The 25,011-nt window shown below is 44.2% G+C and overlaps 1 protein-coding gene across 8 annotated transcripts in view; it reads left to right on the top strand.

The window, feature by feature from the left end:
• Positions 1–10,925: 10,925 nt before the first annotated feature.
• TUBGCP5 (tubulin gamma complex component 5) overlaps positions 10,926–25,011 on the top strand; it is a 46,635-nt gene continuing 32,549 nt past the window's right edge. For 4 of the 8 annotated variants that reach the window (XM_074400159.1, XM_074400154.1, XM_074400157.1 and 1 more), the window contains exons 1-7: positions 10,927–11,124; positions 13,509–13,562; positions 14,004–14,112; positions 17,474–17,570; positions 18,246–18,325; positions 19,582–19,717; positions 23,785–23,899. In XM_074400159.1, the coding sequence (XP_074256260.1) occupies positions 10,979–11,124; positions 13,509–13,562; positions 14,004–14,112; positions 17,474–17,570; positions 18,246–18,325; positions 19,582–19,717; positions 23,785–23,899 (737 nt within the window). In that variant the 5' untranslated portion in view covers positions 10,927–10,978. Of the gene's footprint in view, positions 11,125–13,508; positions 13,563–14,003; positions 14,113–17,473; positions 17,571–18,245; positions 18,326–19,581; positions 19,718–23,784; positions 23,900–25,011 lie in introns of all 8 variants that reach the window. The other 4 variants (XM_039480035.2, XM_074400158.1, XM_074400156.1 and 1 more) reach the window with 2 other exon arrangements.

Raw genomic sequence — 25,011 nt, 5'->3', positions numbered from 1 at the left:
GCCTTGTGCCTCCTTGGAATGCTGTTCCCATATCCAAGCCACTCTGGCTCTAGCCACAGCTGAAATGGCCTCAAGTACAGCTTGGGCTGCTGCTCCAAATGGTGAAAGTGGCAAGCCCTGGCAGTTTCCACATGAGTTAAGTCCCCAAAGTTCAGGAGTGGTGGAGGCTTGGAAGCCTCCATCGAGGTGTTGGAGGATGTACCAGAAATCCAGGGTTCCCAAGTGGAAGCTGCTATGGGGGAAGAGCCCCCAAAGAGAAACTCTACTTAGACAATTCTGAGTGGAATAGTGGGGTTGTGCACCCCCCCCAAAAAAAAAACAAAGCCTGTTAGGCCAATGCCTTAAAGGAGCTGTGGGAACAGGGCTGCCACCTTCCTGACCCAAGAACGGTAGCACCACCAGCAGCGTGCACCCTGAGCCTGCACCATTATGCCCAGGATTCAGTCCATGGACCCAAATATTAATTTGGAGCTTAAAGGTTTAATATCTTTGCCAATAGGTTTCAGTCTTGCATGGCCAATTTCAGGTTTGCAATAACCCTTTCTTTTGGCCAATTTCCCCCTTTTGAAATAAGAACTGTTGTCCAGCATCTGTCTTATCATTTTATCTTAAAAGCAAATAACTTGTTTTTAGTTGTAAAGGCTGACAGGTGTAAAAACTTTGCCTTGAGTCTTAAATGAGACTTTGGACTTTAACCTCATGAACTGATGATGGGAACAAGACTTTGAGGGGACTATTAGGAAAGGGTGATTTTATTTTGCAAGGTGAGAAGTACACATGGTTTGGGGGGCCTGAGATGACATGATAAAGGTTGGATGTTTGTTCCCTCCAAATATCATGTCAAAATTTGTACCCAATGTGGAGATGGTGCCTAATAGGAAGTATCTGTGTCATGAGGACAAACCCCTTATGAATGGGTGATGCCATCCTCTCTACAGAGTGAATTTTTAATCTGAATTCCTATGAGAACTGAATGTTTAAAAGGTTCTGACACTCCCCTCCTGGCACTCGTTTCTGCTGTCTCATGTGATTCTGCACACATGGCACCCCTTCACCTTCCACCACCACTTCCTCCTGGTGAAAGATCTCTACTATAAAACACTAATGGAAGAAATTGAGAGAAAAAATGAAAAATTGGCCAATATTCATGGATTGGAAGAATATTGTTAAAATAACCATATTGCCCAAAGCAATCTACAGATTCAGCACAATATCTATCAAATTACCAATTTCATTTTTCACAGAACTAGAAAAACAATCCTAAAATGCATATGAAACCAAAAAAGAGTCTGAATAGCCAAAGCAATCCTAAATTTAAAAAAAAAAAAAAAAAAAAGGTGGAAGGTATCAAATTACCTGACATCAAACTATACTATAAGGCCACCAATAAAAGTAAAGAAAACAGCATGGTACTAATAGAAAAATAGACACATAGATCAGTGGAAAAGAATAAGAAATCCAGAAATAAAGCCACACACCTAAACCAGCTGGTCTTCAACACAATTGACAAGAACAGACACTAGGCAAAACACACCCATTTATTTTATTCAATACATGGTGCTGGGGAAAATTGGAAACTGCAGAATGAAACTGGACTCCTACCTCCAGCCATATACAAGGCTAATTCAAGATGAATTAAAGACTTAAATGTAACACCTAAAGCAATAAAAATTCTAAAAGGGGCCGGGCGCGGTGGCTCAAGCCTGTAATCCCAGCACTTTGGGAGGCCGAGACGGGTGGATCACAAGGTCAAGATATCGAGACCATCCTGGTCAACATGGTGAAACCCCGTCTCTACTAAAAATACAAAAAATTAGCTGGGCATGGTGGCGCGTGCCTGTAATCCCAGCTACTCAGGAGGCTGAGGCAGGAGAATTGCCTAAACCCAGGAGGCGGAGGTTGCAGTGAGCCGAGATCGCGCCATTGCACTCCAGTCTGGGTAACGAGAGCGAAACTCAGTCTCAAAAAAAAAAAAAAAAAAAAAAATTCTAAAAGAAAACCTAGAAAAAACTCCTCTGGATGTTGACCTAGGTAAAGATTTTATGACTAGGACCTCGAAAGCAGATACAACAAAAATAGACAAATGGGACTTAATTAAACTGAAAATCTTCTGCACAGCAAAAGAAATAATCAACAGAGCAAATAGACAAACCAGAGTGGGAGAAAATATTTGCAAACTATGCACCTGACAAAGGACTAATATTCAGAATCTACAAGGAACTCAGCCAGAAAAAATAACCCCATTTAAAAGTCGGCAGGCCAGGCGCGGTGGCTCACGCCTATAATCCCAGCACTTTGGAGGCCGAAGCGGGTGGATCACGAGGTCAAGAGATCGAGACCATCCTGGTCAACATGGTGAAACCCCATCTCTATTAAACATACAAAAAAATTAGCCGAGCACGGCGGCACGCACCTGTAGTCCCAACTACTCGGGAGGCTGAGGCAGGAGAATTGCTTGAACCCAGGAGGCAGAGGTTGTGGTGAGCCAAGATCGCGCCATTGCACTCCAGCCTGGGTAAAAAGAGCGAAACTCTGTCTAAAAAAATTAAAAAATTAAAAATCGGTAAACACCACCAACAGAAGTTTTTCAAAAGGAGACATATGAACTGCCAACAAACATGAAAAAATGCTCAACATCACTATTCATCAGAGAAATGCAAATGAAAACTACAAGGAGATACCATCTTGCACCAGTCAGAATGGCTACTATTAAAAAGTAAAAAAAAAAAAAAAAAAAAAAAAAAAAGTGAAGACGTAGAAAAAAGGGAATGCTCATAGACTGTTGACGAAAATATAAATTAGTACACCTCTGTGGAAAATGTTATGTAGATTTCTCAAAGAGCTAAAAATAGAACTACCATTAGACAGAGCAGTCCAGCACTAGGTATCTCCCCAAAGGAAAACAAATCATTATATGAAAGACACCTGCACTTGTATTTTTATCATATCACTTTTCACAATACCAAAGTCATGAAATCAACCTAAGTGTCAATCAATGAATGATTGGATACAGAAAATGTGGGCTATGGAATACTACACAACGATTAAAAAGAATTAAATAACATCTTTCCCAGCAACATGGATGGAACTTGAGCCTATTATCCTAAGTGAAATAATTCAGAAGCAGAAAGTCAAATGCCACATATTCTTACTTATAAGTTGGAGTGGAACAATAGGTACATATGGACATAGAGAGTGGAATGATAGACACTGGAGACTCCAAAAGTGGGGAGGATGGGAGTGCGGTGAGGGGTGAAAAATTACCTGTTAGGTACAATGTACACTGTTCAAGTGATGGATACACAAAAAGCCCAAACTTCACTACGATGCAGTATACCCATGAAACAAAACTGCACTTGTACCCACTAAATATATAAAAAATGAATAATAAATATGGCCAGGCACTGTGGCTGGTGCCTGTAATCTCAGCACTTTGGGAGGCTGAGGCAGGCAGATCACTTGAGGTCAGGAGTTTGACACTAGCCGGGCCAACATGGAAAAACTCTGTCTCTACTAAAAATACAAAAATTAGCCAGGCATGGTGGCTCATGCCTGTAATTCCAGCTACTTGGGAGGCTGAGGCAGAAGAATCACTTGAACTCAGGAGGCAGAGGCTGCAGTGAGCCGAGACTGTGCTATTAACTCCAGCCTGGGTGACAGAGTGAGACTCCATCTCAAATACATACATACATACATACGTACGTACTACAAAGCTATAGTAACCAAAACAACATAGCGTTGGCATTAAAAAAAAAAAAAGACCTGTACACCAGTGGCACAGGATAAAGAATCCAGAAATAAATCAATGCATTTACAGTTACCCATTTTCTACAAAGGTACCAAGAACATACTTTGGGAAAGGACAGTCTGTTCAATAAATGGTGCTGGGGAAATTGAATACTCATATGTAGAAGAATGAAACTAGACTCCTATCTTCACCATATACAAAAAACGAACACAAGATAGATCAAAGGCTTAAGTGGAAGACCTGAAACTGTATTGAAACTACTGAAAGAAAACACTGTGGGAAATGCTTTAGGACATTGGTCTCGGCAAAGATGTCTTGAGCAAGATTTCAAAAGCAGAGGCAACCAAAACAAAAATTGCCAAATGGGAAAACATCGAGCTAAAAATCTTCTGCACAGCAAAGCAAACAATCAGCAGAGATAAAAGACAACATACAGAATGGGGGAAAAAAATGTTTGCAAATTATTTAACTGACTACGTTAATAACCGGAATATATAAGGAACTCAAACAGTAACAAAAAAATAATAATAATCTGATTTAATAATAGGCAAAAGATTTGAGCAGACACATCTCAGAAGAAGACATACAAATGACCGGTGGGTATATTTTTAAATGCTCAACCTCACTAATCATCAAAGAAATGCAAATCAAAACCACAATGAGATGTTATATCAGCCTAGTCAGAATAACGATTATTAAAGACACAGAAAATAACAAATGCTGGTGAGAAGGCAGAGAAAGGGAACATTTGTGCACTCTTGGTGGGAATGTAAATCAGTACAGCCACTATGAAAACCAGTATGAAGATTCCTCAGCACACTATATATAGAGCTACCATATGATCCGGCAATCCCACTACTGGGGATATATCCAAGAGGAGGGAAATCAGGATAGAAGACATATCTGCATTCCCACGTCTGCTGCAGCATTGTTCACAATAGCCAAGATACGGAATCAACCTAAGTGTCCATCAATGGATGAATGGATTTTAAAGAGTGATATACATTTGCAATGAAATATTATTCAGCCAAAAAAAAGACTAAAATCTTGTCAGTTGCAGCAACATGGGTGGAACTGGAGGATATTATATTAAGTGAAATAAGCCAAGCACAGAAAGACATATACTGCATGTTCTCACTCACATGTGGGATCTTTAAAAAAAAAAAAAAAGACCTCACAGATGTAGTAAATAGAATGACATCTACCACAAGCTGTAAGGGGTAGTGCAGAGAGGAGCTATAAAGGAGGTTGGTTAATGGGTACAAAGATAAAATTCTATGTAAGAAATAAGACTAGTGTTGAGTAGCCCAACTGGGCAACTGTGGCTGACAATAATTTATTAGATTTTTCAAAGGAGCTGGTAGAAAAGACAGAATGTTCCCAACACAAAGAAATGACAAATGTTCCCAGCGATGAACATGCTAGTTACCCAGATTTGATTATTACACATTGGATGCTTACATCAAAATATCACATGTAACCCAAAAATATGTACAATTCGAAAAAACGTTTAAATAAATAAATCACTGCACACAAAAGCAATATGTGAGGTGATGGGTGATATGTTAATTGCCTTGCTATAATCATTCTGTACCGTACGCATGTATCAAAACACTACACTTCACCCCATAAAAACATACAATCATTATTTGTCAATAAAAATTAAAACAAAAAAATATATAACCAATATAATAACAGCAGATGTGCACAGAACACCTGGGTGTGCACGGAGTCATGTGAGCATGATAAGGAATAGGTGAGCAAGGCGTCCATACGCTGTGGGACTGAGTCAACCAGAGTATGTGTGCAAGGTGCAGAAGTGGAGATAACAGGCTGTCTGTGCAACAGGTGTCCCCACTGGTGGCAGGGCCATGTGGAGACAGTGATCTCAGGGCTAGGGAGAGATTTGAGGACAGTGCCCTTGTCCAGCCTGGTCATCACGTATGCCTCCTTAAAACATTTCCATCACCTCCCTACCAGGGTGGGGCCTGCCTGGGTTTACTTGACCAGCGGAATGCATTCCCTTGTGGGACCCAGTTATCGAAGCACTTCCTAAAGTGTTTTCTAGGCACACTCCAAAGGTCAGCTCCTGCCTGGGCCTGATCATGGATGAGTATCTTGACAATTTTTAAAAGCCCATCTTCCAGCCGGGCGCGGTGGCTCAAGCCTGTAATCCCAGCACTTTGGGAGGCTGAGGCGGGTGGATCACGAGGTCGAGAGATCGAGACCATCCTGGTCAACATTGTGAAACCCCGTCTCTACTAAAAATACAAAAAACTAGCTGGGCGTGGTGGCGCGTGCCTGTAATCCCAGCTACTTAGGAGGCTGAGGCAGAAGAATTGCCTGAGCCCAGGAGGCGGAGGTTGCGGTGAGCCGAGATCGCGCCATTGCACTCCAGCCCGGGTAACAAGAGCGAAACTCCGTCTCAAAAAAAAAAAAAAAAAAAAAGCCCATCTTCCAAGGCCCAGCCAAGCAGGGCCCTTCTTTCAGAAAAATACTTTGACATTTTCTGGGAGGCATATGCAGGGACCAGCCACTCTAGAAACCTCAGTGGGCCTGGAAATCTCCCAGCGCACCAAGAGTTGCTCCAGCTACCGTCAACCTTGGCAAGTGAGTTGGAAAGGTTTCCTAAAGGCATGTTCAACAGCAAGGGCTGCATGGGCCCACCTTGGGTCCCCTGGCTAGCTTTGCTTCCCCTGCAGTGGGAGACTTAGAAAACCCTTGGAGGTGCATCTTGCAACAGAGCCCCAGGGCCCTCCATGGAACTGTCCGCCAGAGGGACAGAAACATTTTTAAGATACACATCCATCTGTGCCCCATGAGGAGCTGTGGCAAGATTGAGGGGCCCTCCTCTGGCCTGTCCAAATTGTGCTGGTCTCGATTTGTTGGTCTAGTTTACCAAGTACTGAGACAGTGCGTGATTGAGGCCAGATGCCTTCCCCTGGGTTCCTCTAGTCAGCGCACTGCTCCTACTCCAAGGGCCTACTTGGAAATGTTTCAGGGAGATTCATGCCCTGACCAGACCCACAAGCCTGGGTCTTTCAGTGGCATGGGCCAGTCCTGCCACTGAAAGGGACTAGGTCCTATGCAGCAATGTAACTAGTCTTGGCATTCCCAGGGCCTTCTTGTTCATGCCAAGATGTCTCTATCTCCAGAGAGAAATAGAAATCATCAGGGAGAGGCATTGACCCAATGGATTAAGCCTGGAGCCTGCACCCTGAGGGGGCTTCTCAGGCTGGCTAGTCCCCACCAACACAGGGGTAGGCAACACAGCGGAGAGCTGGACTTTGAAACATTTCTAGACCAGTGGCAAGAACACTGACACCCCCCACAGGAATCTCTGGCCACCCATTCCAGAGACATAGAAAAATATTTTAGGAGCATCTGGTGACTGAGCCATGCCTGGGACATGGCCAGGGTGGTGTCTTCACTGGGTCTCCCTCTTCATCCCCACAGTCTTTGTTTCCAGAGGGGGACTTAGATAATATTTCAAGAGGCTCACCCAGTGACCAGACCCCACATAGCACTGTTTGGACCTGGGGCACCATCTCACGGCATCCTGCTCAGTGCTACCCACAGAACAGAAATATCTTCCGCAGGTAAATCAGATGGCCAGGACCTAACCCTGACCATTCTCGGGCCAAGGCACTTCCACAGTGCTCCTAGGCCATCCTAGACCAGTTTCTGCCATCAAAGGGAGCCTCGGAAATGGTTGGGCATTGCCTCAGATGACTTGTTCCTGCGTAGGCCAAGGTGAGCCTGGGGTGTAGTATGAGGGTGGACCTGGCTTGCCTGCAGTGCCCCTTTTCAGGTGTGAGACATGAAAATATTTGGGGGCTTGCATGGGATGACCAAACCCATGCAGGACTGACCACCACTTGGTTCTCACTGGCTCTCCATCATGAGTGGGACCTAGAAACTTAGCTTTGGGGGTGCCTCCTAGGACCACATCCCCTGTGAGGCCATGGCTGCCCCATAAGCACCCTCTTCAGGCCTTTGGCTGGCTCAGACTAGTGTCCATCTTCAAGGCACATCTGGCAGCCACAGCCAGGCCTGGGACACGTTGCTGGGGTCTCTATGTCTGTCATGGGCTGGTCCCTGCCTCAAAGAGTGTCTGAAGCAAGGGCCATGGCTAGGCCTGGGACTCTCCCTTGGCAGACTCACTGGCCTGGGCCTGGGCTCCCTCCTCCAGAGGAGAACTCAGAAACCTTTTCTTGAGACGCTGCTGATGACCAGGCCCACGCAGGACCAGGGCCTGATCCTTCAGGCCCTGTGCTTTCCAGGCCTGCCTGACGGGCCCATGGCAATCTTCCTAACACAGTTTGGATTTGTGTCCCTACCCAAATCTCATGAGGAATTGTAATTCTCAGTGTTGGAGGTGGGGCCTGGTGGAAGGTAATTCCATCATGGGGGTGGTTTCTGATGATTCGGCACCATCCCTTCATAGAGTGATCCCGAGATCTGCTTCTTTAGAAGTATGCATCACTTCCTTGTCTCTCTCTTCCTCCTGCTCCAGTCACGCAGGACACCTTGCTTCCCCTAACCCTTTCCACCACAACTGTAAGTTTCCTGAGGCCTCCACAGAAGATGCCTGTACAGCCTGCATAGCCGTGCGCCAAATAAACCTCTTTTCTTTATACATTACCCATCTCTGGAATGTCTTTATAGCAGTGTGAGAAACAGATGAATACAGTCCCTTCCCTTTGAGGAGGGCTTGGAGGCATTTGTGGGAGGCTCACGGATGACCAGGGGCCTTGCAAGACCATGGCTGTGTCCCGTCCTCTGACTCGCAGTCTGCCTTCACAGAGTGTACACAGGAGCACTGGGATAGGTGTTTGCAAAGCTAGCACCTTACATGGAACTGTGACAGGACCCAGGGCCTGCTCCCCAGGTCTCCCAGTCACTAGAGGGAAAATGAGAAGTGTTTTGGGGAGGCAGCTTTCTGCTTCAGCATGAAGTACTCACTGGGGTCAACAGGGAGGCCTGAGGAGCACAGCACTTTCAGCCTCAGTACCACTTGGAGGCAAGAAGTGGTCTATCAGAGCCAGGACTCAGGCCATGGCTTGCCTCAGTGACACTGACCCTTTCTCTGACATTTCCTTCTCCCTTTATCGTCTCTCCAAGTACCTAAAAAAGAAACCAGAAGAACTTAAGGCCAGGGGTATCAGAAGGGCAGATCATCTGGGGCCTGTTTTGCAGATTGAAATTACATTGATTAATCTGAAAAGAGTTGCTACTTGTCATGATATTGAGTCTTCTTACCCATGAAGATGAACTGTCTATAGTTCTTCAGTATAGAACTGTATAGGAAAAGATGAAGCAGATTGGAAGGCAAGCTCAGAAAAAGTCCTGAATCCTACTGCTCTGGAGTTGGAAAGTTATCCCATAGGCCAGTGGTTTTTAATTGGGGGTGAGTTTGCACCTTCCCTCCGGCCCTCCAAGAAGACATTTGGCAATGTTTGAAGACATTTTGGCTGTCACACCTGGGGATGGAGAGAGTTGCTATTGGAATCTCCTGGGTAGAGGTCAAGGAAGCTGCTAAATGTCCAATGGTGCACGAGACAGCCCTCCATGACCAAAGACTGTCCAGCCCAAATGTTGTTAATACTGAGGTCAAGACAGGGGCAGTGGCTGGGGAGCCATGTTGTCAGCTTTGACTGTGTGGAGGTGGATGACCTGTTATGATAAGGGGTTGGAGTCAGAGACAACAGTTGGGAGGCCTCCCAGGAGTCTGAACTAAGGTAAGGCAGTGAGGAGGAGAGGGTACACCTCAGAGAAGATTCAGGAATCAAGTTGTTCTTTATCCCTGAAAGAGTGAGGGAGACGGGCAGGAAGAGAAATTCGCTACAACCACTGAGTTTCTGGCTGGGTGATGTAGGATATGTGGTATTTACCTCAAGATGGAAAACTGGGGAAGAGAGGCTGCCAGGGAAACAAGAGAATAATCTAGTTGAGTGTTTGAGCCTCCCCAATACATACTAATTTATTCTTTTGTTAACTATTTATTGAGTCTGTTATGATCCTGATATTATAAATGGCAGTGGCGTCAGCTGGAAGACTCTTATGGAGCTAATGGGTGAAACAGACAATAAGCAAACAAATATATATGCATACATACACTCACTTTGATTCCTGGAGATGTACAGTCATCAATTAGATTATGGATTTGGTGTGTCAAGAAAAATATGAGCTGCACATACAGATATGGGAAACCAGCATAAAGAGGAGAACTGAAACGGGAGGCGAAAAGGCTGCCTAGGCAGAGTGTGACTTCCCTTCGGTCGAATCATCGCTAATGCTGTGATTTTCTCTTCCTAAGGAGATGTGTGCACTAGCATGCTGTCTACGTTTTAGATGTTGTCGACTATTACTACACTAATGCAAGGTAATAAGCCACATGAAAACCATAAAGAGGGATTTGTTATGGGTTTGGGGAAGGGTTTGCTTGACGCAATAGTTAAAACTGTCACTGAAGAGGTACAGCTTTGATGACAACAAAAACGGTTTTGCACCTCTGGTCAGCCGAGGATTATGCAATCTTCCCAGCACCTCTGGCCAGGTGACAAATATGAAGTCGCCCCCAGGACATCTGGCCATGTGGGGTTATGATGTCCCCGGCACCTCTGGCCGAGGGAGTTATGAAGGCCCCCCATCACCTCTGGCCAGGTGGGGTTATGAAGTCCCCCCAGCCGCCCCTGCGGAGCAGGCGGAACGAGAGCGAGCTGGGGTTGCTGCCGGGTCGGGATAGCTGCTAGGCCGACGCTGGCTGTGTCATGCGGATGGGGGCACCGAGATCCGCAGAGATCATCACTGGAGGAAGAAGCTGCAGCGCCTGGAGGGTTCGGCAGCTCGGCAGGTCAGGGTTCCCGGAAAGGCGGGTCCCGACGCCCATGCTGACCCGGCACCTAACGGGCTGCTCTCGAGATCACTGACCAGAGATCCTCATATGGCTGACTCACGATGACACCGCTCACGGAAAGCGTAGCGTCGCGCGACCAGAAAATGCACACTCCCGCCCCCGCCAAGGAACAGCGCCGGGCCGTAGCCGCCACGGGAGCTCGAACTGTCGTGAGAACAGCGGCCCGTTCGCCAGTGGCCCGGCACGAGAGCTCGAACTATCGCGAGAAAACCGCCAACTCAGACAGCGACTGTCGCGGGAGCCCGAAGTCTCGCGCGAACAGCCGCCAATTCGCGAGACGCGCGCTGCGGGAGCGCGGAACATGGCGGAGCATGGCGCGGCACGGACAGCCTTGGAGCCGTCTGGACGCGCAGCAGGAGCGCGACGTGCGGGCGCTCATCCGGAGTGTCGCCGGCCTTCAGGACGAGACAGACCCCAACTTCCAGCTCGCCCAAAACTTCGCCTGGTCCAACTTTAGGTGTGGGGCGCGGCGCGGGGGCGGGTTCTAGGCCACAGCCGGGATCCTGGGCGTGGGTCCCGCGGAGCCTGGGAACCGGATGCGCCGGGGAGGGGCGTGGGGCGGGGGCGGAGGCGGAGGCGGACGCGGCCTCGCGGAGCCCTCCCAGGCCCGGCCGCAGCCCGCTCCACGCCGGCCAGGCTCTCCGAATAGTCACGGGGGAAGCGTGCAACTGTGTGCTTGCAGCGCGGGGCGCGCGCCTGCAACCGCCAGCGCTCTGGGAGCCCGAGGCGGAACTCGAGGCCAGACCGGGCAACGTAGCAACTCCGTATCTACGTATTTTTTTCTTTTTAAATTACGAGATTGTATTCTCACTGATCTCTGCTTCCACTAACTAGAATGCTGCATCCCTGCACAGCTCCTGGCACGTAGCACGCTAAGTCAACTGATATAACTGCTAATGCGGTTTCTCATGTTTGGTTGATTGGTTGGTTGGTTGGTTGGTTTTTGTTTTGTTTTTGAGACGGAGTCTGGCTCTGTAGCCCAGGCTGGAGTGCAGAGGCGTGATCACGGCTCACTGCAACCGCCGCCTCCGGGTTCAAGCCATTCTCCTACCTCAGCCTCCCCAAGGCGCGTGCCACCACCCTCCATATATATATATATATATAAATTTTTTTTTTTTTTTTTTTTTTGGTGGACACTGGATTTCACCATATTAGCCAGGATGGTCTCAATCTCCTGACCTCGAGATCTGATCCCCTCCCCCCCCCCCCCGCCCGGCCTCCCAAAGAGCTGTGATTACAAGCGTGAGCACCACGCCCGGCCTCTTGTAACTAATTTTTAAAGACTTAGGGAATTTCGATATTTAGGTAGATTGAGATCTCCTATTTTTCTTTATGGGAGATGTAAATTAAACAATATTTTAGTTCTTTACTCATAATGAAATTATTGCAGAAAGAATGTTAATGTTCTACCTGTTTAATTTCAGTAAAAATCTTCTTGAATAATGATTAGGTTTTCAAAACCTGTAATCTTAGTTACCTTAATGATCATAGCCGGTAAAGTAGCTAGTTAGTTGGTTCATAATAGGAATACAGGGCTTTCAAATTCTTTTAAAGCGTGCAAAGTTTCCGAAGTAATACACTGAATTCTTAACTGTAACTTATAAAAATAGTGTGTAAGCCGGGTGCGGTGGCTCAAGCCTGTAATCCCAGCACTTTGGGAGGCCGAGGCGGGTGGATCACGAGGTCGAGAGATCGAGACCATCCTGGTCAACATGGTGAAACCCCGTCTCTACTAAAAATACCAGAAATTAGCTGGGCATGGTGGCGTGTGCCTGTAATCCCAGCTACTCAGGAGGCTGAGGCAGGAGAATTGCCTGAACCCAGGAGGCGGAGGTTGCAGTGAACCGAGATGGCGCCATTGCACTCCAGCCTGGGTAACGAGCAAAACTCCGTCTCAAAAAAAAAAAAAAAAAAATAGTGTGTAGTATTAGACTACCTGTGACTTTTGTCACCAGTAGAAATAGCATACTGTTTTCACGTTGTAGTAAGAATTGTAGATATTTGTAAATGTTGTTTACTGTTATTTTAATAGTAGTTATTGGACCTACTGCTAAATGTTGTTATTTAATGCTTTCATAAATAACTTTTTTTTTTTTTTTTTTGAGACGGAGTTTCTCTCTTGTTACCCAGGCTGGAGTGCAATGGTGCGATCCGGGCTCAGCGCAACCTCTGCCTCCTGGGTTCAGGCAATTCGGCCTCAGCCTCCTGAGTAGCTGGAATTACAGGCACGCGCCACCATGCCCAGCTAACTTTTTGTATTTTTAGTAGAGACAGGGTTTTACCAAGTTGACCAGGATGGTCTCGATCTCTTGACCTCATGATCCACCCGCCTCGGCCTCACAAAGTGCTGGGATTACAGGCTTGAGCCATCGCGCCCAGCCCCATAAGTAACATTTCTTACCATAAACTTTCTGAAATATTTGATAACTGTATCTCAGTATAATTGGATTCCTTTGTATTTCTTTTGTGGCATTTAAAAACGTTATTCAGAGAAGGAGTCCTTATGCTTCACTGGACCTCACAATGACATAGAAAGATTGGGAACACCTGTTGTAGAATGTGTTCCGCTGGACTTAGATATGGGACCTTATGGGAAGATAGAGGAGCCAGAGGACAAAATTGGGAGGCTGAGGAAGCATTTGTATGCTGAGGAAAGGATGCTTGCATAGTCTTGGACATGATGCTTATTTGCCTGATGGTGAAGGTAAGGAAGGACGAGGTTCACTGCATTCTGAAAATGTGTAGCTGAGTAGAGAGCATATGGCTGATGCGGAGGACCATGAGATGAGTTCACTTACTGTGTGACAGAGTGGCATAAGAACTGCATTTTCTCTTTATTAGATTTCACCGTTTCTTGGATGTCAACAGCCACAAAATAGAAAAAACAATTGAAGGGTAAGTCAGTGTATGTATGTATACATTCAGAAATACATGTATTTTCGTTTTTTTTTTAATTTAATTTAATTTATTATTTATTTATTTATTTATTTATTTATTGAGACAGAGTCTCACTCTGTCACCAGGCTGAAGTGCAGTGGCGTTCAATCTCGGCTCACTGCAACGTCCCATTCCCTGGTTCAAGGGATTCTTCTGCTTCAGCCTCCCAAGTACCTGAGATTACAGGTGTACACCACCATGCCCAGCTAATTTTTGTATTTTTAGTAGAGACGGGGTTTCACCAGGTTGGCCAGGGTGGACTGGATCTCCTGGCCTTTTGATCTGCCCACCTCGGCCTCCCAAAGTGCTGGGATTACAGGCGTGAGCCACTGCGCCTGGCCTGTATTTTCTTATAGATGTTTTTAAGACAGCTTTATAATCATTTGTTTTACATTTTAGAATTTATGAAAAATTTGTCATTCATTCTGATCTAAGCAAAGCTGCTAGTTGGAAGAGATTAACTGAGGAATTTCTGAATGGACCGCTTCCCAGCATAAAGGAAATAAAGGTATGCCTTCAATTATGAGGTCTCCCTTGTGTTTTTTACTGTTTTCTGTCTGATTATTGTCGGCTTGTTTCTGTTACTATTTAAACATTCTATTTTAGTATTATCCACTGGCTAACAGGATGTCCTGGAAAGTCACTTGAATATTGCCATGAAACCAGATATGTGTCAGTTTGTGATGAAAGAGCTTGTTCTTTTTTTTTTTTTTTTTTTTGAGACAGAGTGTCACTCTTGTTACCCAGGCTGGAGTGCAATGGCACGATCTCGGCTCACCGCAACCTCTGCCTCCTGGGTTCAAGCAATTCTCCTGCCTCAGCCTCCTGAGTAGCTGGGACTACAGGCACGCACCACCATGCCCAGCTAATTTTTTGTATTTTTTTTTAGTAGAGACGGGGTTTCACCACGTTGACCAGGATGGTCTCGATCTCTCGACCTCGTGATCCACCCGCCTCGGCCTCCCAAAGTGCTGGGATGACAGGCTTGAGCCACCGCGCCCGGCCCGAGAGCTTGTTCTTATTTAAATCATTTTTTCACCTCAGTCCTTATAGGGAAAGAGCAATCAGAGATTGATACATGTAATAGCATTGTTTAAATATCTTGAAACTTTCAAATGGTTTCTCAGCACTTGGCAGTGACTGTAGATGCTTACAAAATGCCTGGTAGACTTTCATATTGTTTGGGGAATTCCCCAAGACCACCCTTTGGCACGGTGATTTGCTCAAACGATTCACAGAACTCAAAAAAGCTATTATCCTCACTGTTAATGGTTGATTACAGTGAAAGGATACAGATTAAAATCATTAAAAGAGGCCAAAGTGGTGGCTCACGCCTGTAGTGTAGTCCCACCACTTTGGGAGGCCGAGGAAGGCGGATCTCAAGGTCAGGAGATCGAGACCATTCTTGGCCAATGTGGTTAAACCCCATCTCTACTAAAAATACAAAGAATAGCTGGGTGCAGTGGCATGCACCTGTAATCCCAGCTACTCTGGAGGCGAGGCAGGAGAATAGCTTGAACCCGGGATGCGGAAGTTGCAGTGAGCCGAGATCGCCCCGCTGCACTCCAGCCTGGCGACAGAGCAAGACTCCATCTCAAAGAAAAAAAAATGTCATCAAAGGGAAGAAGTGCCTAGAGCAAAGTCTAGGAGAAGCTAGGCACACATGTCCAAATGTTCCTTCCCAGCGGAGTCACCTGGGGATGCACTTAAGCCTCTCAGTAACAGTATATGACAACAAGTGCAAAGGGTTGCCCCTCCAGGGCCAATCAACTGAGCCTTCGTGACCAGCATTTTCATTGGGGGTGGGTCACATCAGCAAGCAGCGCCTTTGTGGCTGACCTTAGCTACTCAGTCTCTAGCCTCCTAGAGGTCAAACTGAGGATGGCAAGCATGTGGAAACAGATGCGGGTTCCTGAACATGATGGGAGCACGTTCCATTGCTCTGCTGTGGCACATTTTTAGTAGAGACGGGTTTCACCATGTTGGCCAGTCTGATCTTGAACTGCTGACCTCAAGTGATCTGCCCATCTTGGCCGCCAAAAGTGTTGGGATTACAGGCATGAGCCACCCTGGCCTGCTCTATTGATGCATTTTCTTTTCTTTTCTTTTCTTTTCTTTTTTTTGAGACGGAGTTTTGCTCTTGTTGCCCAGGCTGGAGTGCAATGGTGCAATCTTGGCTCAACGCAACCTCCGCCTCCTGGGTTCAGGCAATTCTCCTGCCTCAGCCTCCTGAGTAGCTGGGATTACAGGCACGCGCCACCATGCCCAGCTAATTTTTTGTATTTTTAGTAGAGATGGGGTTTCACCATGTTGACCAGGATGGTCTCGATCTCTCGACCTCGTGATCCACCCGCCTCGACCTCCCAAAGTGCTGGGATTACAGGTGTGAGTCTCCGTGCCCGGCTTCTGTTGATACATTTTCAAGCTCACAGATTCTTTTCACAGCCATTCCAGTCTACTGGATGAACCCATCAAAAGCATTCTTCATTTCTGACAGCTTGTTTTTCATGTGGAACACTTCGATTCTTTCTTGGAGTTTCCATGTCTCCTCTTATAGTACTCATCCGTTCTTCTTTGTTATCCACATTTTTCATTAGCACCCTAAGTATATTAATGATTGTTGTTTTCAGTTCCTGGTTTGATAATTCCAACATTCCTGCCATATCTGAGTCTGGTTTAGATGCTTGCTCTGTCTCTTCTGACATACTGTGTCACGTGGCCATTGTTGTCTACCTGGACACCTGAGTCCAGGATTCCGGGGCTTTTATGTGGAGGCTTGTCTCAGGCATTGTACCTGTGTGGCCACAATGACTGAAGTTCCAGAGCCTTCAAAGGAAAGCAAGTATTCACCTTCAGTCACACTGTTTGCACAGACTGTCTGAACAGACTGGTACAACATGGTTCAAGATCTGAGCATACAGAACGCTTTTGCCAGTTCACATATTTCAAGAGCTCAGTTACCACAAGCTGGCCAAGGCTTATTCATGAAAATAAGCCCTTTTAAGGGACGTTGAAGGCTTCAGCAACTCAGGCTTGCTGAGTTAGTGCTTTCCTGCACAACTCAGCTAATATCCCAATTCATAAATCAATCATAGAAATAAGAAAAGACTGCCAATCAAATAGAAATTTGAACAAAGGAGAGTCATACCCAATAAAGGAAAATCAAGAATTTTAAGCTTATTGAAAAGTGCCTGTCATTTCATAAGATAAGATAAATGCAAATTAAAGCAACACAGATAACATTTTTCACTGACCTGATTAATAAAAGGTGTGGGGAACAGGTCATTTTATATGTATGCATATTTCTATTATCTGTATGGAGGATATTTTGACATTAGTTCTCAAAATTTCAAATGCAAAGACTCTGACTTAGCATTTCTCTTTTTAGGGATTTATCATATAGATAAACTCTCATCAAACAACATAAGTTTGCAATAGTGAAAGATAGGTGAAAAATCTAAATGTCATTAATAGGGGACTGGTTAAATAAAACATGGTACATCTGAGTTACACTATTAGACGCATGTGAGCTTCATGGTAACCTATTGCCACAGGAAAATAATTTTTAACCATAATGTTACACCCCAAAGACATTTCCATCGTTTTAGAAATAAAAGCTCTCATCCACTCAGCTTATACTTGTTAGTAATGTAGAACTCAGACTTCAGGTGGCTTTGAGTTTTCTCATGTGTATGCATTTGAGCTGTGAAAAAGTTTGAAGGTTAGGAATTATTTAGGTATAACTCATGTTTTCTCAAACCAGGAAAAAACTTAGGGATATAAGTGTCACGGAGTTGTCTTTACTCAATCTAGTGTAGAAAGCGTTTCCCAACTTCAGAGATTCATGTTCTTCATTTTTTTGTTTTCAGACAGATGCACATTATTCCATACTGTCACTTCTTCTGTGTCTGTCAGATTCTCCTTCAAACAGCAATTATGTGGAGACACCAAGAGAAAAAGAAGTGGGTACGTTCCTTAACATATGAGAAGTAAAAGAGAAATTGTTTGATTATTTAGTTAGTAAACATTGAGTTTTATAGAAACTTGTAAAAATCTGTGAAACTGAAGTATTTCTATTGTTTTGGATGCTATCACAATTGTAAACTTTTATGTAAAATGCAGTCAGCCCTCTATATCCTTAGGTTCCAGACTCACAGAGTCAACCAGCTGTAGATCAAAAATATTAAAAATAATAATACAACAATCTAATATACTTTTTTTTAAACTAACAAGTATTTACATGGCATTTACATGGTATTACAAGTAATCTAGAGATTATTTGAAGTACACATGAGGGTGCATTTAGGTTATATGCACATACTACACCATTTTCTATCAACCTTGAGCATTATGGAGGGTGTAGTACCTCCTGGAACCAGTTCCCCTCTGATATTGAGGGATGACTGTATTTATTCTAATTTTACAAACTACCTTCAGATACAGAATGAGAACCCTTACCTTGTAGAATGAGTTAATTAAAATGTTAAATGTTTTAGAATATTAATTTAATAAATGTTTCAATATTGTTAAATTTTTATCTGATTGTATTTTCAGTCTTGTTAGTCTTTTTCCTTTTAGTTTTGAGGTTTTTTTCAAAGATAGCTATAATAAAGCTGGTAAAGTTCTTCTGTTACATTCTAGAAAAGAAAGATGATTTTGACTGGGGAAAATACTTGATGGAAGGCGAAGAAATGGACATTGGTCCAGACATGGACACACCAGTAAGTGACAGTACTTTTGCTATTAAAAATTTAAATACGGCCGGGCGCGGTGGCTCAAGCCTGTAATCCCAGCACTTTGGGAGGCCGAGGCGGGTGGATCACGAGGTCGAGAGATCGAGACCATCCTGGTCAACATGGTGAAACCCCGTCTCTACTAAAAATACAAAAAAATTAGCTGGGCATGGTGGCGCATGCCTGTAATCCCAGCTACTCAGGAGGCTGAGGCAGGAGAGTTGCCTGAACCCAGGAGGCGGAGGTTGCAGTGAGCCGAGATCGCGCCATTGCACTCCAGCCTGGGTAACAAGAGCGAAACTCCATCTCAAAAAAAAAAAAAAAATTTAGATATACAACAGGTGATCGAGGTGATTTTAATATGTCTTCCCACCCTAGGTCAACTTAGCTAAAACAGGAACACTCTTAACTAAGCTAGAGTCATTTATTATGGAAGCCTGGTTAGGATTTTGCACCAAATCACTAGTGTTAAGAAGTTAAAAGGGCTGACCATGGTGGCTCACACCTATAATCTCAGCGCTTTGAGAGGCTGAGGAGGGAGGATTGCTTGAGCTTAGGAATTTGAGACCAGCCTGGGTAACATAGCGAGATCTTAAGTCTATTTCTTAAAAATAAATTTTAAATAAAGATGTTGTTTGGGCACAGTAGCTCACACCTCTAATCCCAGTACTTTGGGAGACGAAGGCAGGTAGATCACTTGAGGCCAGAAGTTCCAGAGAAGCCTGGGCAATACAGTGAAACCCCATCTACTAAAAATACGAAAAGTTAGCTGTACGTGGTGGCACACGCCTATAATCGCATCTACTTGGGAGGCTCAGCCATGAGAATCTCTGAACCCAGGAGGTCGAGGTTGCAGTTAGCTGAGATCATACCATTGCACGTTGTCACCCGGGTGGCAAAGTGAGAGAGACTCTGTCTCAAAAAAAGAAAAAAATAATAAGTTAAAAAGGTTGAGTATAAGTATCTCTTAAGGAACTCTGATCTCGGGACTTTTTGCCACCAAAAATAATTCCATTCCTTATTGTTTCAACGTTACAGAAGAAAAGAAAAAGTAATAATTATATTTCCAGTCCTATAATGGGCACTTCCAAGAGATTTAGAAAAAAAAAATTGATTTGGTTTTTGTTTTTCTGTTCCATGTTGCTTCAAAGTTTTGCTTTTCTTCAAAATCTTCTTGGTCTTTTAATATAAATAGCTTTAAGTGTTATACTCTGTAAGGTTTTTGTTTTTTTTTTTTTAATCAGAATTGGTCTGAAGAAAGTGATGAGGAAAATGATCAACAGCCCTTAAGCAGAGAGGACTCTGGAATTCAGGTAGACAGGACACCATTAGAAGAACAAGATCAAAACAGAAAACTGGGTCCTTGTATCAGTTGGAAAGGTAGGTACAGTGTGTTGTGAGGTGCTGGCATTTGCTAATAGACAAATTCCCCAGAGGAAAAGGCAAGCTTGAGATGAGGTCGCTGTAATCAAGGTATCAGCTAAGTGGTATCATCTTTATAAAACCAGTTTTTGAAACCATTAGTAATCCTTTCTATCTGACGCTTTAGTAGTAGTACTGTTGAATTATTTCATGCAGAGTGTAATTTTATAATTTTTTTCCTATAGTTCTGACAACTTTCTTATTCCTAAATGTTTCCATCTTTTTTTGATTGGAGAAGGACTGATTTTGCTAAGATTGTGCCGCTGCACTAGAGCGACAGAGCGAGACCATGTCTCAAAAAAAAAATTAAAATAAAAAACTAGGCCGGGCACGGTGGCTCACGCCTGTAATCCCAGCACTTTGGGAGGCCGAGGCTGGTGGATCACAAGGTCAAGAGATCGAGACCATCCTGGTCAACATGGTGAAACCCCGTCTCTACCAAAAATACAAAAAATCAGCTGGGCATGGTGGCGCGTGCCTGTAATCCCAGCTACTCAGGAGGCTGAGGCAGGAGAATTGCCTGAACCCGGGAGGCGGAGGTTGCGGTGAGCCGAGATCGCGCCATTGCACTCCAGCCTGGATAACAAGAGCGAAACTCCGTCTCAAAAAATAAATAAATAAATAAATAAATAAAAAACTATAAGGGAGGATGTCCACAGATTATATGCAAACACTATGCCTTTTTTTTTTCTTTTCTTTTTTTGAGACAGAATTTTGCTCTTTTTACCCAGGCTGGAGTGCAATGGCGCGATCTCGGCTCACCGCAACCTCCGCCTCCCGGGTTCAGGCAATTCTCCTGCCTCAGCCTCCCGAGTAGCTGGGATTACAGGTACGCGCCACCATGCCCAGCTGATTTTTTGTATCTTTAGTAGAGACGGGGTTTCACTATGTTGACTGGATGGTCTCGATCTCTTGACGTCGTGATCCACCCGCCTCGGCCTCCCAAAGTGCTGGGATTACAGGCTTGAGCCACTGCGCCCGGCCACTATGCCATTTTTCATCAGGGACTTGAGCACCTACAGATTTTGGTGTCTGCAGCGTTCCTGCAATCAATCCCTGGTGGATACTGAAGAACAGCTGTATTTATTCCAGACTCTCTGATCTGTGCTGTTGGTGTCAGTGTGACCTGGAAACAGACACTGTTACGGTTGTGGCTTGATAATATCATGTCTTAATACATAGATGGCAGATTTCCTCTCAGCTACTTGGGAGGCTGAAGCAGGAGAATCACTTTGCTCTGTTTTTCTTTCTTTTTTTTTTTTTGAGACAGGGTCTCACTCTGTTGCCCAGACTAGAGTACAGTGACGCAATCTCAGCTCACTGCAGCCTTTGACTTCTGGGTTCAAGCCGTCTTCCCACCTCAGCCTCCTGAGTAGCTTGAACCACAGGCAAGTGCCACCACACCAAGCTATTTTTTGTAGAGACAGGGTTTCACCATGTTGCCCAGGCTAGTCTCCAACTCCTGTTCTCAAACAATTCACCCGCCTTTGCCTCCCAAAGTGCTGGGATTACAGGTGTAAGCTACTGTGCCCAGCCCACTTTGCTTTTTTTTTTTTTTTTTTTTTTCTCCCTCCCTTTTCAACTTCCCCAAGTAGCTGGGAACAAAGACATACACCACCACACTCAGCTAATTTTTATATTATTAGCAGAGGCTGGGTTTCTCCATGTTGGCCAGGCTGGTCTTGAATTTCTGACCTCAACTGATCTACCCGCCTCTGCCTCCCAAAGTGTGGGGATTACAGGGTGTGAACCACTGCACCCAGCCCACTTTGTTCTTTTTCAAAATTGGCTTAGCTATTTGTGAAGTTTTATTCTTCCATAGACATTTTAGAAGCAAGTTGGTAAACTTTAAAAAAAAAAAAAAAAAAAAGGCCCACCTGGCTCATGCCTATAACCCCAGTACTTTGGGAGGCCAAGGCAGGTGGATCACTTGAGGTCAGGAGTTTGAGACCAGCCCGACCAACATAGTGAAACCCCCATGTCTACTAAAAATACAAAATTAGCTGTACATGGTGGCGCATGTCTGTAATCCCAGCTACTTGGGAGGCTGCGGCAGGAGAATCACTTGAACCGAGCAGTCAGAGGATGCAGTGAGCCAAGATCATGCCATTATACTCATCCTGGGCAACAAGAACAAAACTCTATCTCAAAAAAGAAAAAAATCCAGGTGGAATTTTTATTGGTATTGCACAGAATTTATAGATCTAACTTGGGATATTTGATTGCCTTAACATGTTAATTTCTACATTTATCGTAATTCTTTAAGTTTTACTAGATTTTGGAAATTTTCTTTTTGAAGATCTTGAGAGTTTACTTGTTAATTTCTACATCTGTGACAGTTTTTATTTTTGTAAATGATACTTCCTTTGTTTATTCCTGATTTAGAGGAAATAATACTGGTTTCTGTAAGTTGTCCTTACATGCAACCTTTTTGTTTAATTCTGATATGAATCATAATACTTTGTTGATTCCATTTGATTTCTTATATAGATGATTAGTGTCATCTGCAAATACTGTTTTTTACGTGCAAATATGGTTTTAGTGTCATCTGCTAAAATTGGTTTTTAGTGTCATCTGCAAATATGGTCTTATGTCTTCCTGCTAGTTCTTATGCCTGTGTCTTCTCTGTGATGTGGTGATCGAATCTCTTTTCTGGCCCAGCAGCCTAGCCCTCTATTCTGTAGCAGAAGCAACAGCTCACAGGAGTGGGCTTCCTGGACAACTAGGTCACATCCTAAGGGGCATTATGCCTGAAACTCCTCCGTTAAGTGTGATAATTGTTTGGTATCAGTTCAGGGTATTATAGCCTTTATCAAATTAAGACAATTTCCTTCTGTTCCTTTTTTTCTACAAATCTTTAATCATAAATAAATGTTGAATTTTTATTAAATGCTATTATTTATCTGTGAGATAATCTCGTAACTGTTCTGTTTTATCCTAATAATACATTAATAGACTTTTTGATATTGATTTATCCTTGAATTCCTCTCCTAAACTTGTTTGATCATGTTATTTTTTAGTACATTATTAGATAGGGTTCAATTTTTGATTCACTTTTTTTTTTTTAAAGATAGGGTCCTGCTCTGTCACCCAGGCTGGAGGGCAGTAGCATGATCACAGCTCACTCCAGCCTCAACCTCATTTTAAACAGACGTGTGTTTTAATGGTGAAGCATAACTTATTGAAATTGAACATTTTTTAAAAGCAAAAAAAAAAAAAAAGACAGCTGAAGCTGTCTTCCACGTCAGCCTCCTAAGAAGCTGGGACTTCAGGTGCATATGACCACACCCAGCTTTTTTTTTTTTTTTTTTTTTTTTTGAGATGTGGTTTCACTATGTTAGAGAGCACCCCAGGCTGGGCTCACAGGTGTTAGCCACTGAGCCCAGCAGGTTAGCTTTTTTAATGTAGGATTTTTCATCATTATACTTTGATGAATTACATTTATCATGTCTTTAACTGGTTTAAGTGTCACTGTTACATTAGCCTCATAAAATGTCAGGTGGCTTTCTCTTTTTCTGCTTTTTCAAACGACTCATGTAAAGTAGACACCATCTAATCCTTCAAAATTTAGCATCAGTACTGAGGCTTTGAGAGTGGTTGGGAAGGTCTTTGGTTACCGTTTCAATTTCCTTAATGGTTACTGGACTATTAACATGTACCATTTATCTTTTTGTGTGTGGGACAATTTTTTTCAACTTTCTAGTCAATTACATTACTTAAATTTAGTATGTGTTTCTTTCTAAGTGTGTTGCTAGTCTTGAACTCCTGGACTGAAGTGATCATCCCCCCCTGGTTTCCCAAACGGCTGGGATTATACGCGTGAGCCATAGAACCCAGCTGATACATGTGGTTTAAAATAAATGATCATATATACGTAAATGTTGTTAGCTAGCTGTTACTTTTAAAAAGCCATTTGCAACTCTACATTTAAATGGATCTCTAAGTCCAGATATTGTGACCCAGTATTGTTGTTGTTATTGTTGTTAACTATTATAACTCAAACTTACTACGTTTCTTTCGAGCAGATGAGCCAGACGACCGAAGCTGGCTGGAGCATCACGTGGTCCATCAGTACTGGACAGCTAGGCCCTCCCAGTTTCCTCATAGCTTACATTTGCACTCTAATTTAGCTGCTGTCTGGTAAGAAGCTAAAGTTTTCACTTAATGTGATAGTAGAAGAAACTTTGATGCTTAAACATTTGGCTTTGATTTGTGACTTCCGTTCTTCCCTGAAACTTAAATTTGTTTTGGTTTTGACAATTTTTTTTTTTTTAACACAGTCTTACTCTAGTTGCCCAGGCTGCAGTGCAATGGTGATAACTCACTGCAGTCTTCACCTCAGCCAACTACTTTTTTATTTTTTATTTGTTTTTGGCGATTGGAGAGTAGGTCTTGCTCTGTCACCCGTCGGGAGTGCAGTGGCATCATTGTGGCTCACTGCAGCCTCTGCCTCCCGGATTCCAGCAGTTCTCATGCTTCAGCCTCCCAGGTAGCTGGGATTATAGGCACACACCACCACACCCAGCTAATTCTTAAATTTTTAGTAGAGATGGGGTTTCACCATGTTGGCCAGGCTGGTCTCGAACTACTGTCCACAAGTGATACACCTGCCTTGGCCTTCCTAAGTGCTAGAATTACAAGCGTGAGCCAGCATACCTGGCCAGTGTTGAAAATTCTAGTTGAATAGTTGTTTTTTGTTTTTTGTTTCTTTTTGACAGAGTCTCGCTCTGTCACCAGACACCACACTGGAGTGCAGTGGCGCGATCTCGGCTCACCACAACCTCCGCCTCCTGGGTTCAGGCAATTCTCCTGCGTCAGCCTCCTGAGTAGGTGGGATTATAGGCACGCACCACCATGCCCAGCTAATTTTTTTTTTTTTTTTTTTTTTTTTTGAGACGGAGTTTCGCTCTTGTTACCCAGGCTGGAGTGCAATGGCGCGATCTTGGCTCACCGCAACCTCCGCCTCCTGGGTTCAGGCAATTCTCCTGCCTCAGCCTCCTGAGTAGCTGGGATTACAGGCACGCCCCACCATGCCCAGCTAATTTTTTGTATTTTTAGTAGAGACGGGGTTTCACCATGTTGACCAGGATGGTCTCGATCTCTTGATCTCGTGATCCACCCGCCTCGGCCTCCCAAAGTGCTGGGATTACAGGCTTGAGCCACCGCGCCCGGCCCCCAGCTAATTTTTTATATATTTAGTACAGACGGGGTTTCACCATGTTGACCAGGATGGTCTCGATCTCTTGACCTCA

This window comes from Saimiri boliviensis, chromosome 5, assembly GCF_048565385.1.
Source record: "Saimiri boliviensis isolate mSaiBol1 chromosome 5, mSaiBol1.pri, whole genome shotgun sequence".
NCBI classification, from domain to species: domain Eukaryota; kingdom Metazoa; phylum Chordata; class Mammalia; order Primates; family Cebidae; genus Saimiri; species Saimiri boliviensis.
This window is presented reverse-complemented; position numbering and strand designations above follow the sequence as displayed.